The following is a 23,727-nucleotide window of genomic DNA, read 5'->3' as shown; positions in this document are numbered from 1 at the left end:
GAGGAAAATAATTTCTCTCCAAGGGTGTTAAGGTTCAACTTTTTTTTTCCTCTTGCATGCGTTTTCTAGATTCTCTGCTGTCTCAGTGCCATGATCCTTGCAGTCCTTTGTCAGCTATCCAAGGCCATGATCTTTAGAGTGACACACGTGCTCAGCCATGGTCAGGCATGTGGGTGGGTCTCTCCAAGTGAATAAACTTGCTGTTCTTAAAAATTTCTCTGTTTTGTTTTGGCTTCTTCAGTTACAGTAGTAAATGATTTCTGAGAAATCTTCCAGTCTTTAGTCTCCCAGAGCTTCCCATCAGAACTTCTCTGTGCTGGGAGAAGAGGCTGTAATTGTTGGATAGGTTAAAGAGCTGCTTTTCAGTAGGAGCAGACCATGGCATAAAGCTTTTTGTATAGCAGCCCAAAACATACAAGGCTTTGCAAGCAATGATTTGGCTGTGAGCTACTGACAAGAAAGGTTCATCCCTATGTTTCTCTGCACTATTTCTTATAAACACACTGGGTCCTGGGGGAGAATCTCAGCTCTCTTCTAAAGGAAGAGCCTATGAGAGGCTTTCCAGGGTTAGCTTAGCTGCTTCAGCAAGGAACAAATAGAGCAGGATGATGTTTAAGGTGATAGGGGTTTTACTTCTGTGATGCTACTAATATAAGGAGCAAAGAGTAAGTAACAAAAACAGTAAGAAACAACTGTTCAGGAAGTCTCAGATAAGATGCACGAAAGCTACAGTTCCGTGGCATTGGTGGAGTAAACTTGGATACTCTTGGTGAACTTGAATCTAAATTTGATGATTTTATTTGAAGTTACTGACCACTGTTATCAGCTCCAAGCAACAAAAACATGGGAGATGAGTGGGGGGAGCTTTTTGGTGGGTGCCTTTTTGGTTTTGTTTGGTTCTGATTGGGTTTTGTTTTTTAATTTGTGCTAGGTTTGAGTCAACTGGGAGTTGATCCAAGAATGCTCAATGATATCTTGTATTTTTGCAAATCCCCTGCCGCTGCTGTTTCACCTGGGGTCTTAGTGGAACAACTAAAGGAGCAGTGTTTTAACCAGGATGTGCGTGTTGGTATCTTGAATGGATGGCTCGAGGTGTGATGTATTTCTGGGCTTGTGCTCAGTCATCCGCTCTCTTTGGAAGTGGACCCAGGTGGCAAGGCTGAGCATGCTTGAAAATTAGTGCATTGATTTGAGCCCAGCAGCCTCTTGGGATTGATTCCAGGGTTTGGATCCGGATTAAACCTCCCCCCAAGGACTTTGGGAAGTGGTATACAAGGGGACTCGGTGAAATTTGAGATGAGTCCAACTTCCTCAAGATGGCAAGAAGATGAATGTTTTTACCAAGGGCAAGAGAGTGGGAGGAAACGCCCAGTTCAGGGAGGGAAGGGGAAATATTTTATGGTGGAGTAGTGTCTGGGAATGAAAGGGATGGATTGTGTCTCAGCAGATATGAATCTTTCAGTTTTAATCCACATCTAGGAAGTAAATACAAAGAATCTTGCCGACTTTGGGGAGAGGGGAGGAGGTGCCGGGCTTTTCGGCTGTGCTGCTGAGGCAGAAATCCCTGCGCTGCAGAGCCATGGTCCAGCTGTGTAAGGGGATGATGCACTGGAGTGTGCCACCTCAGGAACGGAGGGGAACAGAACAATAGGAATTGGTGGATTCCAGCAGAAGTGTTGAGTCAGCAACTGGATCTCTCTGCTGTATGGGAAATGACTGAAAAGTGTATTTAATCAGTTTGTGTCTTTGTTCTGGCATTTTTACTTAATGTCATAGTGGTTTTGGGTTTCAGAGAAGTCTTTTTTGGAAGAGTGATGGCTCAAAACAAAAAAAAAAATTCTGCTTTGTAAAATTTGGATTCTGCAGGTTTAAGTTATGTCTCTGAGATTCTCAGTAGTCTCTGCCAAGACTCTACTGTGATTTCTCACTGCTGCAGTTTTACTCTGCGTTTCATCCATGGTCTAAGAACTGGCTCCCTCAGGAGTGTTGGTGGTGACTGACTGGAACTAAATAGTTGAGTAAATCTCCCTCCACCTTCTTTTCAGCAGCAGCAAAGTGTGCAAGAAGTTTTTTAAAAGGAAACCAGAACATACACTGGCTATGTGTCACCAGTACTTTGGAAATGGGAAACTGCTGCTTGATACGAAGGTGGGAAAGCTGTTGAGATGAGCCATAATCAGTCCACTGTGTTTTGTGTCTGAAAGGAATTGTGAATGTTCAAGCTGGAGGGGTAGGGAGTTTAATGTGGTATCAGATGGAAATTAGTAGGTATATTGTTAGTCAAAAATCTGGAAGAACACCTTTCTGTCTTCACAGGGAAAGGTCTGTGCAGCTGAATACCTCAAATGTAAATCTCTGAAGCTGTGCCTTGCATAAGTGACCATGGCACCATGTGTCCTGGTGTTTGCTGAAGTCAGTAGTTTTGGACAGGGAGGGAGGTACTGAAAACTGGGTTTAGGTTTGCTGTTAGACATTGGAGGCCCCATGCCAGAGAGCCTGTTGGAAATCCTGCATGTGCAGAATATGTGTCAAGGTGATTTAAATAGTTGGGGAGAATATTCTTGGTGTTTGTAAAGCTGATGAAGTCGCTGTGGAAGAAGCAGTGCCTTTGCATGCATGTTGTGCCTGTGTACACTCACGCCCCCTCTCTCAAAGACCAGCTTTTGGGTCTGCTGTATGCACAGCCTGGCACCTTTGGAAAACACCATAAAAAGTTCCTGCTCACCTCTGAGTAAGCTGCAGTAGTGATGTGAAGCTGTTTCTGATGTGACCTACAGAGGCAGGGTGGGTGGGGGGGTTCTCCTGGGTGTGTGTATCCTGTGGTACTGAACCCCAGCAGATCCTTGGGTGCAGGCAATGCCAGCTTAGTGCAGGCCAGGAGCTGCTTTCATGTAAAAAATAGTGTTGGAAGGCAAAGCCCTGCCTCCTTTTGTTCTCTGCAGCTGGGATCTAGCCAGAATTTGGCATCCAGTCATCTTGACTCCCCCCTCAATCTTGAAAGCTTTTCAGTCTGCTATTTGGTGTTCAGGCTTTTGGGAGCACCATCCAGGAGTTTTCCTGCTTGATTTGGACAGAAGAAATGGCCAAATACATCAGAAAATCCAGTAGATCTTCCTTTTAATCTATAAGAAATCTGATGCTGCTCTGTAACCCTTTTCCGCTGCTTGCTCTAACTTGTTTTAATTTGCCCTTTGCCCTCCTATAACTCTTCTTTATGAATTCTTATATTCCATAGTTGCACCATGCTTCAAAGAGTGGGCGTGGGGGGTTTATGTGTGTGGCTTTTTTTTCCTTTTTCTTTTTTTTTTTTTTTGTGTGTGTGTGTTTAACTGCTTGACTTACTTAACTTGCAGATGATCTGAATTTCTTGTTCTGACTAAAATGCTACCTAGCTGGAGTATTTTACTTTCGTGTCTAAAAGATGATGCATTCAGATTTTATTGAGCATAATGATGAATTTGGGAGTTAACTTCAGTTCCTGGTCCTATTCTGACCCTGATTATTCACTGTCCTTGTGCCCTTTGGCCATACTTTGGTGGTTGCTGTGCCTGCAGCCTTTCACTGTGGATGACACACAGATATCCTGTCCAGCCTAAGCTGCCCTCTCAACACAATAAAATGCTGCATGTCTGAAATGACTGGTGACATCAATGGTCACCGTCCAGTAAAGAGCTCAAGAAACGAGGCAGCTTTAATCAGCTACTGGAGTTTTTCTCTCCAGCGCCTGCTTCTTCTCCCCACCTCCCCATTTTTTAGTTGGTTCCTCTTAACGTTTAAAATTCTATTTTTATTTTTTTTATCCACCTTTTCAACATAGTTGTACAAACGCAGCACACAGGATTTCTGGGCAGCTGACTGAGCTGGGATCTTACAGTTGTTTTCAGCTGCTGAAACCAGGCAAAAAAAGCCTCACGGAGATCTTGCAGTTTTTTTCTGTTTTGTCTGATGCAGGTCTTTGTCTTCAGTTATGTTTGCATCTCCTGGGAGTGTGAGGGGGTGCTTTTCCTATTTGTCTGTACTTCATGGCTCTTCAGATCTTTGTAGATGTTGTGTTGTCCAGCTGGTAATAGGAGAACGTAGGAAACTCTTGGCCTCTTTCAGTTTTAGGAAGCTGAGTGCTTGGGTTATTAGTCAATTTCTTTTAAGATCATGGAGTTCTAATGTTTTGTGATTTCATGCATTTCATAGAGATGATATTGTATGATTTCCTTTTTTTTTTTTTTTTTTTTACTGTCTCCCTCTCTTTTTTGTTTATATGTTTTCAAATTTCATGTCAAATTGTTGAGCACAAGCTCAGGGTCAAGAAATGACTGTGGAGGTGGATCTTGGACTTTCCTGTTCTAAACTGTCTGTATTTTCAAAATAACTAAGCATGGCTGAGATACTCTAAGGAAAATGTTTTATGTTTATGAAAGCTTTATAGTCTAAAAACCCTTAAATGGTCTGACTTTCAGAAACACTGTTGTTTTTTATGCAAGTAGAACTTTTTTCAAGAGCCCAATTTAGAATTTTTTTTTCAAGAGCCTAAAATGCTGCTCTAGGGAAGTCCAGGGATATTATTTTTATATGCACTGGAAAATATTTAGAAGCACTTACACAGTGTAGGGTGTCCAGCCTTAATATTTGTGTGAAGTGGGATGCACTGTCATTCTGATAATCCTCGAATTAGACAAGGTCTTTTACATGAACCTGTGGCAGGTGGTAGGAGTCAGGAATTACAGGCATTCCTGCTTTGGGCTGTGCTTGTTTTAAAAGACACCCTGCTTCTGGCTGAAAAACACTTCTTGCTGAGTTAAATGAATTAACCAAGGGGCAAAACTCGAAGTTCAGCTAAAAAAGAAAACTATTATAGCTGGGGGGAACAAGACAACTCCAAAGCTTACAGCCCTTGTGGGTAGACAGAAACTCACCCTCACGTTGCTTTTCCTTAATTGTCTCATTCTCTGAGCCCACAAATACCTGCATATGTGGACTTTAACTTGAACATGAAGTTCTGCTGTGTTCAACAGTACTGTTTCTCAGTGAAATGTGATCTGCAGCCTTAAAGGGTATAGCTGTTAAAACTGTGCTGCTTCCCTGAACCTAAAGGGTGTAGATGTGGCACGGTGTGTGTGCTGGAATAGCTCATCCCAGTGAAAGTGGCACAGACTCTTCTCCCTCCCTCCCCCCAGTATACAAGCCAGATTGTTTTTCAAGTGTGATTCTGTGTGTGTTTGCAAATTACTGATGTGCACCGATTTCTCCCGTTCTGCTTCTGTGGTGTGTTGTTCACCAAAGGGGGCCATAGGGCTGTTTGGGATGGCTGGGATGGAAGGGATGCTCTGTTAAAGTGGGCAGAGCAGTCAAGTTTTTAAGCTTGAAATGTAGTGGTATGATTTGAGTTGGTCATTTAATGGTGGGTTTTTTTGAGAGGGAGAGAGTAGTTATGGGGGTTGGTTTTGTTTTGTTTTTTCTCCTCCCCAGCTGGTTGAAATGGAGTGTTTTCCTTGGGCTTTCCTTATGTACTTAGGTGATGTTGGAAGCTGTCCAGGCAACTGCTGGGGTTATCTAACTACTTAACATGAAATACCTGTGCAGGACAATTGTGTGTGTCACTCATGGGGTTTTGGTTTTTATTCTTCTTGGAAGAAGAATGTTTTTTTTTTCTTTATTAGTCTTGAATATAGTTCCTTAAAATTACTGTGGTTGTACATATTGCACAGCCCTGTAGATCTCAAACAGATTCCCTTCTCAATAATACAGGAGAAAATATGCAGGAATGTTTGTGCTCCCTGCTTACAGGTGGGATTGAGCTGAGCAGAGGCTGTTTGGTTGTGCAGCAGGGCTAATATCCAGGACAGGAGTTAACTGATTCCAGGGCTTCTTTTAGTCCTATGCCTTCCATTGCGCTGGGAACCTATTATACCACTGGGATGGGAAATAGCCTCCTCTCTTCCTGGAAAAAGCAATGACCCAACAGTAGGATTGCTCAAATCAGATAGGTTTCCAGGCACTATACTAGAACAAATCAATCTTGGTAACTGTTGATATCTTTGGTTCAGCCGAAGTTATTTGTTCCCTCACTTTTCACGTTGAGTATACGGTGCACATTATCATTTTATCTGAGGGTTTCCAAGTGCTTGGTGTATTCAGCTGCACAGTAGCTCTGGGGAAAAACCTCTGTGAAATAGAGCCACAGGATTTGTTTCCATTTTAGAACTGGAGGGAGTGTGGCCAAGCTGGTGTTGAAATTACTGTGCACATCTTCCCCTCACGGCTTGGAGGGGACCAGAGGAGTGTCCAAACTGAGTTTGTTCCTCATGAAGAAATTTTTCAGTCTCTTTCTCCTTTTTTTTTTTGTTTGGTTTGTTTTTTTTGTTTGTTTTTTTGTTTGTTTGTTTGAGGCTTTTTATGTGAGAAAACAGACTAGAGAGGCAAACCAAATCACAGCTTTCATTGAGATGAGTGAGCTGAGATATGTCTGCTTCAGCCCTGATCTTAGCTGAGGGCCATGGGTGGAGCCTTTTATTTCTTGGCACTGCTCTGTCATGGCACAAGCAGAGCGCTGACTTGGGGTATTGTATCAGCTGCCTTCTGAGCAGCTGGCAGTCAGCAATATCTTGGTTAATAATTGTGATAGAAGCACTTCTGTTGAGCTTAAGGGACTTACTTCCACCTACTAAAATCCTTTGTTAGGAAGGTTTGAAAACTTAGGTGGATTTAAATCATTCTGGATACATTCAAGGTGTCTGTCATCTGATTTGGACAAGCATCAAGCACTCTGGGAAACATTTATCTTGTTGCTTTTATGATAGCTGTTCCCTAACAGGAATCTGAATATTTTTATGGGCCAGCACTGAAATATTGCTTTAAATTGCTTACTAGTCCTCCAAGTGTTAGCCCTGGTGCGTCACTGTGGTGCAGCTAAGGACAAAGCACAGAATTTCCAAAGTGCTGTGCAAATCTTCTTGTTGCTAATAACCATTATAGTTTATTGGTTTCATCATTTCATATCTCTGGAGAATTAGTACCAGGTGTTTTGCAAGGCTTTTGAGTAGCTGGACACTGCTCTTGGGCTGTGTAGATCCAGTGGTGAAAATTAAAATGCAGTCAGTAGGTGTGCATGGTAAAGACGCTCGTTCTTTTGGAGTTAGGGAGAAGGGTTTCGATGGGGGTGGAGGCATCTAGGTGTTCTACACCTGAAGTTGGTAACTACTTGTCTATTTTCTCAAGTGGAGAAACTCTCAAAACGCTCCGAAATGTTGGTAACTGGGTAGTTAATAGCTGGAGCTGTGTATTTTAGGGGATTTTTGGTGTGGAAGTCCCCTTGAGAGCTTTTCACGACTTGCATTAGTTACTTCCTTTCAAACGGAGGGTCTTTTTGCAGATCTTTCTCATAACCTTATTAATTAACGCAATGGGCTTAAATCCGGAGAGCTAGGGGTGGGTTTTTGCTGCAAGGCAGGGTGAGAAGGGCCCAAGTTTGGGTGGGCTGGGGCGTCTTCCCCGCGCTCCAGCTCTGCCGTGCTGGAGCATTTGCATTGCCCTCTGGTGGCAAGTGCCCCGGAGCCGCTGGCTACAGGCTCTGCTGTACCTTGTTCCCCGTGTTCCCGGGGGAGATGGCACCCTCCCGGCGGCAAACCGTGCTTAAACCATCTTCCGTTTTCAGTCTGGTTTTAATTCAGCAACCCCTCCAGTAAAACCGTGTTTCTCCTAATCCAGAAGCATGAGTTAGCATGAAAACCTGAAAGTGAAGCTGATGGGATGTAGGAAGTGAAACTGATAGTTCAAGATGCATTATTGAAATGATGCTCTGAAATACATAGTCTAAGATCTAATTGTAGCTCTCTAATTATTTGCAGTTAAACTCGCCTGAAGGTTTTTGTAATGCTTCAGTGATACTAATAGTTTTAGAAGCTTGGTGGAGGGAACAAAATAGCAAACAAAGGCTCTGAAAATTAGATTATCTGTTCTTTCAGCTTTGCATGCAATTAATTTCTTTCCACCAAACAGCTTTCTCTTTATATGAGGAATCGGTGGTCGGGCTACATTCTGCAGTCATTTAAAATGACCCCACAGCAAAATATGAGCGTGTATTAAATTTTGGGTTCCCAACCTGCCAAGAATTAATTTCTGGATTAAATGCTGTTGTGTTCCTTTCTGTGAATGGTGAAAGGAAGCAGTGTGTGTGCAAACACACGCCCTGCAGCCCCCTCCTGAGGGGCAGTACCTTGCAGACAGTCTGCAGCCTCTTTGTTCTCGCCATCCCCAGCGCTGCTGGGGCCAAGGGGGTGAATTCCTGCGTGTGCCTTCCCCGGGCCTGCTGCCCCTCTAATTGTCCTGTTGTCAAAAGGCGTGTGCCTCCCGAAGTCTTATCTGATTCCTCCAAAACCGTGCAAGCAGCTCAGATGTTGACCCCTTGAGCGCAAACAACTCCGCGCCTGCCTTGGGGCATAGCTTCGAGACGGGGCTTAGTGCTCGTGTGTGCAAACCCGGTGGCTTTGTCACCCGATGGAGCACCTGCCTGGGGAGGGGACCCAGGGGCCGGGGAAGGTGAAAGGCTGGTGGGACTCGAAGCGGCAGAAGGGGAGTCCAACAGCTGCTTGTGTCAGCATGAGGATAAGTGCAAGGAGATTAATAGTTATTTAAAGAGCAAATGGGGACACGGCATTCGGCTGTGGCATGTGAGTGTATAAATGCAGTGGAATGGCTGCTCCGCTGATAACATTTAGACAGATGGCCCCTGGACTGAAAGGAATGAGAAGGATCTTGGAATATCTTAAGGATATCTTACATTTTAATGGGACACTTATTTTATTATTTTTGGTTAATTGGCTCCCAGGCAGCACCTTCAGCATTTCCAGGCTGTGCTGTCTTGTTAACACTGGCTGCTTGTTTGGCCATCTTCCCCATTAGCTTGAGTGGCCTGGGATTAGAGGAGAAGTTTTTAAGTGAAAGCTGAAACACTATTGTTTTGCTGTCTGTATGTCTGAGCTGGTGTAGGAGACTGTTTTCATCACAGCTGTCTTATCATCATTTACTGGTTAGGGAGTGTGTCTGATGTTAATCTCCATGAGGAATGAAACAATTGAGTGATATTCTACATTTTTGAGAAGTCTTCAGGTCTTACTAGGTTAATCTGGGGCGGGAGGGTTGTTTTTTGATGAAATGCAAAATTATTGAGCAGGTAAGAGACTCTTCCTGGTACAGTATGTCAGAATTCTGGCTCTTTCCATATGGAATTAGCCTCAAGGGAAGACATGTACCAAAAGTCCGTTAAATAGGTCTTGATTGAGTGAATAGCCTGCAGGAGATGAGACATAACTGTCATCTGTGTTGCCAAAGCTGCAATCTCCTTTTGGAAGAGAAGAACCAGTCTGGATCGCTCTCTCCCCCATCGACTATTGAGCTTTGAGTCCAATCACAGATACAAGCTCTCCCATCTAACAGGGGTGCTGGGCACTTAAACATCCCCACTGCTCTGGAGGGGGAAACTGAGGCAGGGAGGGCAAATGACTAACCTGAGTCACTGGTTCACCCAGGATTAGGACTCAATATGTAATTGCTTTTATTACTCTGCTGCCTGCAGGCCTCAGACAAAGGAGGCCCATTAAGTGCAGGGCTTTTTACGTGGTGAGGAGCAATCCCTGCCCTGCAGACCTTGCTGCCTGCAGTAGGGTGAGGGTGGAGGGGGAGGAGAGGTGCCTTGCCCAAGGACACAGCAAATCGCTGACAGCGCAAGGGAGGGAACCAGCTCTCCCTTCTCTCTGCAGCCTATCCCAGCTTCCAAAATGAAGTTCTCTGTGCTGTTCCCCCCTGCCCAGACCTTCACAGCACAGCTCCTAGTGGCAAGTTGATGCATCTCTGGAAGGGCCCACTCGCCTCACTGAAGATCCCAGAGCTCCAGACTCACCTTGAGTGTTTAATGAAAACCCCAGAAAATACTAACCTCTTCTAGTGAAACAGAAACCTAAGGAAGAACTGCGGTGGCTGGTTTTAACTTCTCTACTTCCATTCTGGAAGTACAGCTGAGAGTGTGAGGTCTTTCAGTATATGGAAGTCACTTCATCCTTGCAAAGGGACCATCTTGTTTCCCTCTGTGTCTGAAATGATTGGTAAAGCTGGGTGTTAAATGGCTTGTCCAAAGTTCCCAGGTGAGCTCAGCAGCTAGGTTGTGCCCTTCCCTTTCAGGCCTTTGGAGGAGTGCTGCTCAAAGGGCTGCTGGAATTCCCACTATTGAGAAAGCTTTTTTTTTTATGGATCTTGTGGTTGGTGTTCTGACTCGGGGAGCCTTTGCTCAGTGGCTGATAAGAAGAAGAATAACTGTTGGAAAAATGAGGGCAGCTGTGAGCAGACTGGCTGAGATACTGACAGATAGGTGAGCTTGGTGGCTCTGGGTGGGATTGGGGATATAGGATGTTGAGGGACATGAGCTGCTTGGAGCCTTGGATGAGAGGAAGAGCTTGAGTCTCTTCTGCTGTGTCAGCAGCTAACAGCAGAACCAGGTGCCTTTATTGCCTCATGTTCCTGGCTGAGCCCAGAGCTGTTGGGAATGGGTAGCACAAACCTTTGGATGCTGCTTGCCCTGAGCTGGGCACAGTTTAGTGCCCTTTGGACAAACACAAGGATGGGGCTTTGCACCCAGTGTACCTGACTGAATCCCACTTGCCTGCTGCTCTGTCACTCTGGCCAGTGCCACATCTTTTGGAGGATTAAAAACGTGTGGCAGTTGTGTAACTCTTTCTCCAGAATACTTTCTCAGCTTCCAAGTGATAGTAGTAGAGAATTTTAAAATCAGATAGACTTGTCTTGGTGGATTTTCCTCAAGCAGAACTTGTCCCCTGCTTTTTTGAACTTAGGCTTTTAGCATTGTGACATTTTGTGGCAAAAAAAAAATCCATGTTTATTTGTGGGTTTTGTGAAGAATCACTCTTCGTGTGTTTAAGCCAAAATTCTGCTCAAGCTGTTTGCTTGTTCCCAAACACCTCTTTTAAGAGAACATGAAAATTAATTTTGTATTTGCTCTTTTTCCATGTAATCTAGGAATTCATCCCCTTTTATCATACTGAGTTCCACCTTTTCAGTTTTTTTCCAGGCTAAAAAGTTGTCACCTACTGCTATGTTACAGGATGGCATTAAAAGGATTTGCTTACTCTTGTCACCTTCCTCTAAACTGTGCTCCCCTCTCATCTCTTTGAGGTGGGAGACCATGGCTACGCATTGAATTTAGGCTATTAGATGTGTTTTTTCTGTTAACCTCTCCTTAATCTAACTTTTGCCTTTTCTTTTTTCTCAGAGGTTTTCGGTTTTGATGTCTTCACTTGTTTCATATAATGTTTGTACTTGAAGGCTACTTATGTGCTAAGTAGCTACTACTAGTTAAGTGCAGTTAACTACACGTAACTGTACAATTGATACTTCTTAAGCATGAGAAGAAGCCTTCCATGCTGTCACTTTCCAGTCTACTTGATGAGAACTTTAATTCTCTACCACCGTGTGTGACTGGTCACTGGGAGTTGAATGTATGGTGCAGATAGGCTTGTGGCTCCTAACCATTTTGCCAGTGAGTCACATTTCAGCACAGTTACTACCTGGGTTAGAGGAGCTAATGTCACCCTGTGTAGCGGGGTCAGATCCATCGCCTTTGTGTAGAGCATGAGACTGTTGAAGACTGTGTAGCCTTGTACAGGTTAGAGCCAGTTGCACTGTAGTGAACCTGCTGATTTTTATCAGCTTACAGCAGTACCTCTGAAATGTCTGACTGGGTGTTGCTAGGCATAGCGAGCCTGTCTCCTTGGGACGGCTTTCTGCCCTGCAAATCACCTCCTGGTGATGCACAGGCTCTTCTCCCAGCTCTGCTGTTGATGCACCGTGTGTCTGTGAGAAGCTGTACTCCTTTCTGTTTCAGTCACCAATGTAAAGAGGGGGATATCCTTTGCATATCTCCCTCCTGGTGTGACACGTACGGTGGTGCTGAGATGATGCTGTGCATCCTCTGTGGTGGAGGCCATGCTGTGTCTGGCCAGCCTGTGCTGGTGCTTCTCCTCTAACATTCCTGTGCATCTCTCTTTGCCTGCAGCCGCAGTACACGAACCTGGGGCTCCTGAACAGCATGGACCAGCAGATCCAGAATGGCTCTTCCTCCACCAGCCCTTACAACACGGAGCACGCGCAGAACAGCGTCACGGCCCCCTCGCCCTACGCCCAGCCCAGCTCCACTTTTGATGCCCTCTCTCCCTCCCCAGCCATCCCTTCCAACACAGACTACCCAGGACCTCACAGCTTCGATGTATCATTTCAACAGTCCAGCACAGCAAAGTCAGCAACATGGACGGTAAGGACATGGCTCCTTTTGCTCCTTCACTGGCTTTGGTCCCCCTGCCCCTAGTGACATTATTCATGTGATACATACCCAGGCTTGTGCAAGAATAAAGTGACCTGAGTCCTCTGCAGAGTGTGATGTGTCACACAGAAGGGAGAGATTTATCTTCGTTGCTCTGAGAGGGTGTGGTGGGAATTTAACCCTCAGTAATATCACTAAATCCCAGGGGACTAAAAATGCCTTGCAAAAAATCAATCACCTAAAGACTGTGCATGATGAAAGAGTGGCTCTCCTTTTGGGCCTAACAGGAGCTCTGGAGTAAAACCTGAGGTGGGCATTAGCATTGCCTCAGTGCTTGCCTTGGCTTTCTTCAACATCCGTGGGTTTGTATGAGGTTTGGCATGCCGGGCTGTGCCAGCAGGATGGAGGTGGTGCTCCCTGCTCAGACCCATGGAGTGTGAGGCTGTCATTTTCTCTGTGTCCTTCTCCTCTTGCAGCTGGTATGGGAACCCCAGTGTGTCACCAGCTCGGGTCAGCCCTGTGTGTTGTTTGGGGTTTTGTTGAAGGGGGTGGGGTTGTTCTGTTATGGGGCTTTGTTGTTGGTTTGTTGTTTTGGTTTTTTTTATTTAACACTTCGCTGACAGAACACTACTTTTCTTACCAAAAAAATGCAGAAGCTTGAAACCTGAAGCCCAGCTCTTGATTTTTGGTGGTGCTGGCTTGATTGTTCTCAGGACACAGCACTGCTGGAGCTGTAAGCCCTGCTGTTGTGGTTTAGGGCTCTAGAGTAGAGATGTTTACAATGGAGAATATTGCTATTTTAAAGATGTTCAGTATTTGCCTTCCTCTCCTGCAGGCACTTGGAGTAGGTGCAGTGAATAATATCCTGCCCCACACTACCTGAATAAAAGCAAGGACTTAATTTTTAAATTTTTTTTTTTAAGCAAAAAAAGATCGACTTTTTACCAAAAGCTAAGGGCATTAAAATAGTGTGGGATTTTTTATTTTTCTTCTTAATCTGAGGAACTACTTTGATCTCAGATACAATCTAGCTGCAGATGCAACTAAAAAACAAACTCCAAGCTACTGCTGCCAGCAAAGCAGCAGAGCCCTTGTGCTCTCTTCTGGAAAAAGATGCCGTATAACAACAGATCACTATAAGGTTACATCCCTTGTATTTTAAAAGTCTTTTCTGCTAAAATTTGTCTAGAACTGACATTAATAACTTCTTTCAGAAAATGGTGTTTAAATGAGGTTAAAATGTGATAGGTTCAGTCACAACCAAATTTTCATTTCTTTATGCATAAAAGGGTGAGGTATTTTTAAGTGAGGTTGAAATCGCATTTTTTACTCATCAGCCTGGGGAGTGATGGTCTGCTGTAGTTCACACATGTTTTCATGTCCTTGTTTCTCCAATTACACTACACACTATATTTATTTTCAATTCCCTTTAGGTAAGGAAACTGTTGGTCAGTTCTGCTTTGCATTTCTCAGGGCAAGAAAATGCTGGCTTGGATTTTTGCAAGCTGTTCTGGAGAGGGTCCTTTGAAGGAGATATGAAAAGATGTTCTCTTTTGATACGTATGGTACAAAGAATTATCTAACGCAGCTGCAAGGAGCCAGAGTGTTTGATGCTGTCCTTTCAACTACGAAAAGCAGTCTTTTGAAATGAGGTTTGAATGTATGTAGTAGGCTGTTCCAGCAGAGATGAAGGCAGGAAAGCTCCTAGCAAGCTTAAATGAGATGTTTCACCTCATTGATAGTGGCTTTTTGGGGTAGAAGTAAGGGCTGAATTTTAATGTGGATCTAGGTAGTGGTCAAAGCTCAGATTACATGCTGACTTTGAAAAAAGAAATAAAATTACTATTTGGTGACTACAGTCATCAGGTGTGTGCAGCCTGGGGAAAGGCATGTTTAGCCTTCCCTTCTTTTCCTTTGCCCTGATGTGGACCTGCAGATGAAGGTGTATTCCCCGTGTATGTTGCAGTCTGTTCAGGTCTAAGTCCATGTATTTTACTGAAGGAATGGGCTCTTAAACAGCTCTCTGATCAGGGAGGAGGGAGCATGGTCCAGGTGTCCCTGCGCTGAGCCAAGTGACCCATATTTAGCTGCTTGTGCAGGAGCTGGCAGTGTGCTATGTGTTCACAGTGGATTATGACAGTCCTGTGGTGCTGGCTGGGGACCTTCAATCAATACGCCTTGCAAAGTAGAGCATCTATCCATCTTCAGAGCTCTGCCCTTCTGCTAATTAATCCACCAACTCGTTTCACATGAGCTCTTGAGCAGTTGGTAATCTGTGTTCGACAGCTTTATCAGTGGGGTGGGTGGGGAAGGACGTGAAGGCTCTCCTTCCCACTGTCATCCTGAGAAGTGTGGAAACACGCATGAAATGTTGATGAAAGGAGGAGTGATTGCCCCATCCTCTCAGCAAGAGCAAGTTCTTGGAGTTGCCCCCCCCATCATGTGACTTCATACACTTTGATTAATGCCTGTCGTCTTTTTTAATGATGGATTAGGAACTTACCCAACTGGAAGAGTTTCTTCCACTGTAGTGACCTATTAAAAGTTTAATTACTTGATGGCCCCACCCTTATTAAGAGTCCAAAACTTGAAAGCCTTGTTTCTTAGTTTGTTTGGTTTAGTGTTCTATATTTTTTTCCTGTTTTCCCTCTTGCAGTTCCCCAGGTAACAGTATTAAGTAAGGAAATCCAATGTGTTGCACTTTCCCCCTTTTTGGAGGGGATGAGCCAGTCTGACCTACCTTGTGCTGGGAAGGGTTGGTGGTGCCTGGCAGGGGATCTGCTGTCCTGGCTGACAGCGTGCTTCACTAGAGCTCCTCTGAGCTTCTGGGCTGAGTCATGTCAGATTAGGTCATGGGAGCAAAGCCGGTGAGCTGGGTAAGAGGAATGGGTAATTTCTCCAAAGAGCAAGAGCTGCTTTCATGGAGTGATTGGAGACCTGTGAAGGTGCTTCAGATTTCCAACACACTTTGTGCATTTAGATCCCAAGGTGACTTCTGTTGGAGGTGGGGGAAGGCAGAGAGCGTCCTTGCTGGTTACATAAATTCTATGTCTCTGAAAACAGCCCTGGGATCATTTTTCCTCTTAAAATGATTTTTTGTTTTACTCCTCCAAATTTTGCAGTGAAGGAGGTTTATTGTCCTAGGACAGTGGACACCCTTTGCAAAATCAGCAGTATTTGTGTAGTATAGGCTGGGAGGGAGATGAGTGTGACAGCTTCTCTGCTCAGGTTTGTGATGGGCCCCTAATTAAAGGGGGGGAAAAAAAAATAAAAAGGCCAAAATTACAAAGAGAAACATTAGCTGATGCTAGGTGACAGGGTGATTCCATATGTATGAGCAGTTTACTTTGAAAATACTGCAAATTTTCTCTCTGAAGTCCTCCATGACCTTAAGTAGGAATTCCAGTAAAACATGCTGTCTAATCAGGTTAGGTCTCATTTGTATGCAATGTTGATCTAATTAATGATGACAAATTGAGATTGGATTGCAGAGGACTTTATAAGCATCCTTGATTATTTTTTTAATTAATTACCTCAGAATGCAAGTAAGAATATAAGCAGGTTAATCAGTCTTTTCAGAAGGAAAGTCTTTAACAATTGAAACTCTATTGAAGTGTTTAAAAACAAAAGCCTTTATAGTCTAAATTGAACAAAGTTTCTCACATGCACACTCAAACAATAAAACCTTCTTGAAAACCGTGCTGCAAAGGAACAAGCACTTATTGTCTGTGATGCTGAGATAGAGAGTAGGTTGTTGAGGTTGAGGGAGAAGCCCTCTGAGTTGGATGAAGTCAGAACTTACGCAGAATAGCATCTCGTTTATTGTGGGAGAATTCCTGTATACCCATGCATTGCAGTATCTCCTTCTGTTTCTGCAGCAGAAGCAAACAAGGCATTTCAAAAGTGTACCACCTCAGATTTTTTTTTTTGTTTGTGGAAGTTGCATGCCGACCTTCCCCACCCACTCGGAGCACAAATAAATAAAGAAACAACTGCACTCCCTTTTCCCCCTGAAATATATTTGGCAATCACCTGCCACTAGCAAAACCTGTTACATGGGGGAAAACATGATTGCAGTAGGAAAGTAAAAATTAAAATTGTATGTCAAGGTGAGTAAAAGTTAACATTACCGCCAAATGCAAGCTATCAAAAAATTAATCTCATCCACCCATCCCCAAAAGCAAGATACCACCTTATAAGTCATGAGACTCTTTTTTAAAAGACAAACAGGTTCTTCTTACTCTCTCCCAGGTTTTTGAGCCTTTAGGGTGCATCTACTAAATATTTTAAAGCTTTTCTTGATAGTCACAAGAAGGCAGAAATTGCTTTAACTTTTTAAATGAAAACTGAAATTTATTTGCAAATTTTTGATTCTGCTGAAGAAAGACACCCAGCCCTGCAAGACTTGCATAATTCAGGTGTTGGCAATACCTGAGTTTAGCAGTTTTTTCTCATGCCCTGCAGTAGGTTGGAGCTGAGCTGGGTTGGTCCTTGCAGGATTTGTTACGAAACCTGGAGCTCTTCAAAGCTGCAATCCATGTTCCAGGCAGGCTCACTGATTTTCCTGTTCTCAGTAAACTCAGCTGTGCCTACAACCATCAGAAAATGCTCAGATTTCAGACTCTCTTTGCTAGAAAAGCTGGATAATAGTGTGTGCAACATGCATGAAAGCAACTAAATGGATTGTGCTGTCTGGGATTAGTGAATTTGGAAAAGCTGCATCTTAAGGAAGCTGAAAAGAATGCACTTAAATTAGTCCACACAAGCAATAACGGGTTTTTGTGGTTGAGAGAACAGATTCCTTGGCTGGGATATCTCAGTATTTCTATTTCAGATTGATTAACTCCATTTTTATTTTAAGTACATTCTGTGTTCTGATCCATGTAGTAAATTTGGGACATTTTAGTCTCTATGAAATGACTGTGCATAAGCATAGTGAAGCAGTGAGAGGGCAATTAGATGTGTACATTGCCTTGACTCAACAGTTCCTAATTATATATTCGGTGTTCTCTTAATCTGTTCAAATAGTGCATCATTTCAGTAACTCTGGTCATGTCCAGTATGTTCCAACTGCTGATTATCTCTCAGTATCGTAAGTGAAAACTTTAAGGCCTGGTGGCTCTCTCAGTGAATATACATGTAAGACTGTGCTGAGTGCTCCTGTGAAGTCTTAGCTTTGTGATTCCTTGGTGGTGTGTTGGTCAGTATAATTTGAGCTTTCCAGTTCCACCCTTTAACGTTGTATTTAAAGCTGTCAGGAGAGAGGGATTGGATGTGGCCTTGTTACAGGATTAGGGGTTTTCTTATCCTCAGAGGCTCCTAGTCAGTAATGGTGTAGGCTTTTCCTGTTTGCACAGGGCAGTTGAGAAGGGTCCCTGTAAGAGATTCATTTGTGCAGAGCATCTGCAGCCCTCCATGGGGAGACAAATTGGTCACCTGTGGGCCACTCTGGTAGTGAATGTCTTCAGCCCAGCTGGTTCTCCAGTGAAGTTTATTTCACTGGTGATAGCCCCCACTTCTTAAGGCAGAGGGGAGAAGCAACCTGGAAGGAGAAGGCAGTGGGGGAGGAGATGGGGTTGCAGTGTGGGATGCAGGCGCTGCAGGCTGATGCAGTGCTGTGAGCTGATCCTTCATGAGGCAGATCAGCAGCGCTGTGGTGCTTGGCCATTTGTCTCAGGTGAAAAGTGGCTCAGATTTGGCTTCCTTAAGCCCTCAGCAGCTGTGCCTGCCTCAAGAGGCTGCTTCCAGCATGCATGTGCTCTTGGCACTGGGCAGGTGGGGAGGCAGGGCAGATGTCAATTGCCACCATTGCCCTTGTGCAGGGAGAGGTGGTGATTGTGTTTTCTTGCTTGGGGAGCTTCTGAGGTGTGTTTCCCTCTGTGTGACATTATAGGGCCTAACACCACGGCTGTTGGGGCATAAGTAACTTGTCCTAGGTCATCTACCTGGAAAGAGAGAAGCCAGGCTTACTGTCTTTGAAGGAGGTGCCTTTCTCACGGCAGGGAGGTGTTTTCAAGCTCACAAAGCTGGGAAGAACCAGTTCACCTGTGAGAACCAGCCAGGAGGGGACTGCTGGCTTCTGTTTGGGTTTTTATGCTTGAGTAAAATGAGATTTGAGTGCATTAGGTTCCCATTAGAATGTAATTGTGCTTTTTCCCCATAATATCTTTGTCATGTATATTTTGTTTTTATTACCAGTTACCATCTTCTGTTACTCCTTACAAGCAGCTGTACAGACCTGTGGAGCAGTTTCTAGAAAATGTCTTGTGATGTGAGCTGTCTTTCTTTCTTTCCCCCCTGTTTTTATGTCCCTGATTGTTTTGTAAATCCTACCAAGGCAGTATGGCCTCTCTGTATGAGCAGGAGTTTTGCTCCATGCTCTGTTAGACCAGTGCTCTCTGTGGTGACAGGACTGAACTTTGGTGCAGGACCGCGCTGCAAGGGACAGTCTGTACCCTGTGCAACTAGTGATACCCAGGAAGGATGAGAAGGGAAGTTATTTACTTACAGTATGAACTGGTGTTTGTCAGCACTGTGAGCTGAAAATTTGGGTCTCCTGCTTTGAGTGTGTATTCTGATCTTCAAACAGCACAGTCAGTGTAGGGCACCCAGGATGCTGGGAGAAAGCAGGCATCAGATGGTGTGGATGACCCTCTCTCTCCACTGGGATTTAGCCTCTTGGCTGCAATGTTTGTGGCTGATTCCCTCCCACTGTCACTGGAGATGAGTTAGACCTCACTACAGGTCTTCCAGGATCTGCAAGTGAAAAGTCATGAGGCATTAGAACATAGGATGGGGGAAGGGGGTGTGTCCCCCACTGGGGCAGCAGATCCCTCTGCTGATTTTTACAAGCAATTTCTACTTTTACTGGCATCACAATTTTTTTTTTTTTCTTCAGAAAATTTGTTTTAAGGTTTTAGCTGTTTTTGAAGGAAAACTCAGAGGGGAAAAATTTGAGTGCAAGAAACTTTTTTTTGTTTTTAAGGAGACCTTTTTTTTGTCTATGTGGAGAGGAAAAAGTGTTCATTAAACATAATTTCCATCACTGCAACTTGCACAAGAAAAGTCCCACCTACTTTCATGAGAAAGGAATAAAGAGAATCATAATCCTGGATTAGGTATCTTTCACTACACATATATAAAAACAACACCGTGTGAAAAGGGGGAAAATATATATGTGTACATACACACACCAAACATACCAAGGTGCCTCCAGCAGTATTACCAAAGGAATTAACTTTACAAGAAACAGCCACAGCCTGGAAAGAAGCCATTTTTCAAATAAAAGCTGAATGAGACTTGTGGTTTCTGAGAACTGTGAGAAGGAAGGGTTAAAAAAACATTTACAGATAAGAATAGCTGATGTTGGGAGATGAGTGAACATCTTGAAGTGGGGGAGGGTCACTATTTAAATCAGCTTTTTTTTTCCCTTCTCTTAGTTAAAAATTGGCTTCTAGTAAGAACAACATGTAGGATTAATGTAGTACTTTAAATCTTCAAAGTGCTGCACAAACATTACTTCCCTAATCAGCAAACACCTTTGCTTGGTAGGCAAATCAGGTGTGGAGTCGCCATTTTAGAGAAGGGAAACCAAGGCGCCAGAAGTGCCCAAGTTTCCGAACCAGCAGTTTTTTGGAGTGGAATTTTTTTATTTTTTATTTTTTATGCTTCGGTTTGTTGGGTTTTTTTGTTGTTGCGTTCAGCACGGGGACTGCCTCTGGACTGGCATGTAAAAGCTGCTGAGCTCTTCTGGATTTCACAAGTGCTAGGCATGCAAAGCAGCCTGGCAGAGCTGAGAGGCATCGGCACAGTTGCCTCCTTACCTTTCCAAAGGTTACGGCTGCTGGCCCAGAAGGGAGGCAGCAGCTCCAGGGCAAGGAGGGTTTCCTAATACGTTGCCAGTTTCCCCCATACCATTGATCTTTATAACTTTAACCGCATCTACTGAGCACTGTTAGAAGATATTTCAACCCTACAAAAAAAACTATTTGAGTGGCTGCTGAATAAGTTGCTTTTGGGTAAATTTTTTCAGGAAGGCTGGTGCAATAGGTATTGCTCACCATGTAGACAAAGACCGCCCTTGGAGATGATCATTCCTTTCTTTAGGTCAGCTGAAATACCACGTTTGTCATAGATATTATGTCCCTGCCAACTCAGTACAGAGCAGTTAGGAGGTGTGCTGAAGCAAGAATAATTCTGTGTGTTGCATTGGTGGTGCTCTGTATGCTAAGGGTTTAGCTGCAGTGCTTGGCAGACCATGTACTGTGAAGAAATTCCTACTTTGTTTTAAAAAGAAATGTCCTGGGTAGGAATGGCTTCTATATAGAAAGAGCATGAACTTTATTATGCAATGGAAGTCTTTTCATGAGGTTTTGCTATGTGCAGGTGTGTCAGATTTGTTATTGTAAACGCAGCAGGATAGCTATCCAGGTAAGAGCTTAGATCCTCTCGCAAATAGACCTGAGTGTTGATATAAATGGTACCGTTTCCAGTTGTTCAAGATAACATTTAAACATTGCTGGAGCCACAGGAGAAGAGTGCTACTTCTCCCTCATTTGTTTTATTTATTTTTTAGATACATTCTGTGAGAATGTTTTCTTAACAGAGGAGAATATTACTTGTCTGATAAGGAGTTTATGATCTGCTGATACATGTTAGCTGCTGAAGTCCATCTAAATTCAGCTTTGTGGAAAGGTGAAAAGTGGGCTAGAGGAAACAGCACCTGAAGGCTGACCTGGCTTTCCTAAACAAATGAGATGGGACTTGGGTCTACATTTTGTGGCCCTGTTGTTTTCCCCATTAGCCATGATGGCTATGCTGCCTTGGGGCTCTCCTCCCCGCATGTTTTGTGCCCTGGGGTGCACCATGCTCTCCTCCTGGAGAGAGCAGCCACGCTGCCGAGAGATGCCCTGCTGAGGAGCAGCATTGCCTGCTTTTGGCTCCCAGCCCATCCTTGGAGCTGCTCCTGCCCTGTGATTTAGATGTGATCTGGGTAACATTGTGCAAGTTATTCCCTCTGCCTCCTTTCCACGGAGCCACCCTCAAATATGGGACTGTGTTGTGGCAATCCCATGCTGTAAAACACTTAGACCCCTGATGTGAAATGCCTGAGGGGGGCAACTGGATACTGCTGCTTGCTGTGGGTGCCCTATCACTTGCCTTAGCTTTCAGGCCTCTTATTTTGATTTGTTTACAGGACATCAGAATCTTTCTACAAACTAACTGGTGAGGCAACCAAAATGTGTCTTCAGGCTAAAACTTGAAGCCTGAATGCTGCTTGGGTTATTGCTTCCCCTGCTTGATATATTGAGCTTTACCAGCATTGGGCCTACCAGGTGTGAACATTACTGACACACAAGCCATTTAGGGGCTATGGCTAGAGGAAAAGCCTGCTCCTGTTCTGTAGGCAGAGCACAGTGCTGTACCAATGCTATGTTAGTTGTGGTGCTGAGCCTCAACAAACTCACCCTGCTGCTTGTCGGGGCACATTAGCTCAACTGTGTGAGCTGTGGCTGGGAGCTGCCTCCCTCCTGACTTACAGTGGGAGAAAAATGAGCCCAGGTTTGCTATCAGACCTTCACCCAGAGCTCTTTGGACCCCCCCCCCGTTAAAGGGCAGGGCTGGAAGGGATTCCCATGGGGAAGGGATGGGAGCAGTGCCACTGGGCTTGGTGCCCTGCCTGAAGGGTGTTTGCAGAGCCAGCAGCGGGGCAGGCAGTGCCTCCGCTCTGTCTGCGTTGGAGCATCAGCATCGCCATAGGTGAAAGAGTCTTCCCATGAGATGTTTGTCCAGTGTCTGAGCACTGAATGATCCCTCTTCATTAATCAGCAGGGTGGTGGCCGGTTTTGCAATGAGTTCCTTGTCTCCCATCTCTTCTCCTGCAAACCTCTCATACAACTCATTCTTAGTCATTTTTTCTTGACCCATCCTTGGTGAGTACTTGTAGGTGTATGAGTAAACGGGGCTTAAACAGAAAAATGTCTGTGCACTTCTAGATATCCCACTAAAACCTCTTATGGTACTGGTGCTCACAAAGAAAGTGGTGAGGCCCTAGGAAAATCTTCAGAAGTGTTATCATTAGTTCTGTAAGGTTAGACAAGAGACAAAGCATGCGGAGTGATTGCTTTGCAATCAGTTTCTATAAGGAATTCATAAATTTAACCTTTGTTTGGCATTCCCTTTGTGTGCTGACTTCTCTGATGAGTCATTTTTGCCCATTTCCTTTGCCATGCCTCTCAGAAGGGCTGCAGAGGTTGGAGTCTGTCTTTCTGGGCTTGTTTTTCAGCAGACTGATCTGTGCAAGATAAAGATGGGGAGAGCTGGGTTGTGCTGATGCTGCTGGTGTTCCTGTGCTGCTGGAGGGAGCACTGCAGCACAGGAAGAGCTGCTACATGGGCGAGACAAGTTTCCAGGATGAATTTGCAGGGACACGTGCTGGAAGAAAACCGTTTCCATGCTGCATGTCTGGTGTCAAGAGAACAAAAATGCTCTGATGCCGTTAGTCACCCTGCTGATCTCAATCTGTTTAATGGCGCTGTTTTGTTTCAATACACTGATACTTTGATGTGTGGTTTGCAGCTTATTTCAGGGAAGCTTCCAAAACACAAAATTCATGGGGCTTTTCTGTTAAGTGAGGCAGCTTGGTAGCATTTAAACGTTGATAAATCACCTAGCCAAGACTGATTCTGTTAGTGATTGGGAGTGACTCAGTCATGACTTCTTACCTCTCCACCGCGCAGGTCAGAGCTGTTGGCAACCCCCTTGCCTCTGAAAGTGGAGCTCATGGGGTGCCTGCCCCTTACACCGGACACCTGGGATGGCACTGTGTCTGCAGTGTGACCCCAGTGTGACCTGCTTGCTGGGGAAGTCAGCGTTTCTCTGCTCCCTGGAGGAGCAGAACTGAGCACACAGGCAGGTGCTGACTGCCAGGGAGTGGTGCATGATGGCCAGGTATTCCTGCATGCTGGGGGCTCAGGGCAGTGCTGCCTTCAGCCTGCCCAGCATGGCTCAGCAAGGGTGTAGCAGTTCAGTCAGCTTTTTAAAATGTTTTTCTTTTTTTTTTTTTTCTTTTTTTTTTTTTCTCCTTTTTCCACTTGGCCATACCAATCTGATTACACCTTCGAGGGATCATCTGCCCATAAAGCTTAATTAAGGAGCTCATCTGACTCGTCACTGACTCACCTGCCACTGTATGAGCTCATGTCTGACTTGTCCTAGGAAGATAGTGAAATATGTCAGGCTTCTCTGAAATATAGCAGGTTTTTGTTTTATTGCACCCCTGACTTTGCTGTTGGCTCCTGCAGAGGTGAGCAGAAAGATACTGCCCCAACTTGGTTATTTTTATCTAAACTTAGTTGCTTGCCTCTTTGTGCCTTGAAAAACCAGATGGGGTTTTGCTTGCACAG

The 23,727-nt window shown here is 44.5% G+C and overlaps 1 protein-coding gene across 4 annotated transcripts in view; it reads left to right on the top strand.

Moving 5' to 3' along the window:
• TP63 (tumor protein p63) overlaps positions 1 to 23,727 on the top strand; it is a 101,287-nt gene that overhangs the window by 39,589 nt on the left and 37,971 nt on the right. For all 4 annotated transcript variants that reach the window (XM_082288384.1, XM_082288383.1, XM_082288385.1 and 1 more), the window contains one exon: positions 12,059 to 12,313. In XM_082288384.1, coding sequence (XP_082144510.1) covers positions 12,059 to 12,313 — 255 coding nt within the window. The remainder of the gene's footprint in view (positions 1 to 12,058; positions 12,314 to 23,727) is intronic.

Source organism: Coloeus monedula (genome assembly GCF_965178545.1).
Source record: "Coloeus monedula genome assembly, chromosome: 10".
NCBI classification, from domain to species: Eukaryota; Metazoa; Chordata; class Aves; order Passeriformes; family Corvidae; genus Coloeus; species Coloeus monedula.
The sequence above is the reverse complement of the archived record's forward strand: the minus strand, read 5'-3'. Positions and strand labels throughout refer to the sequence as shown.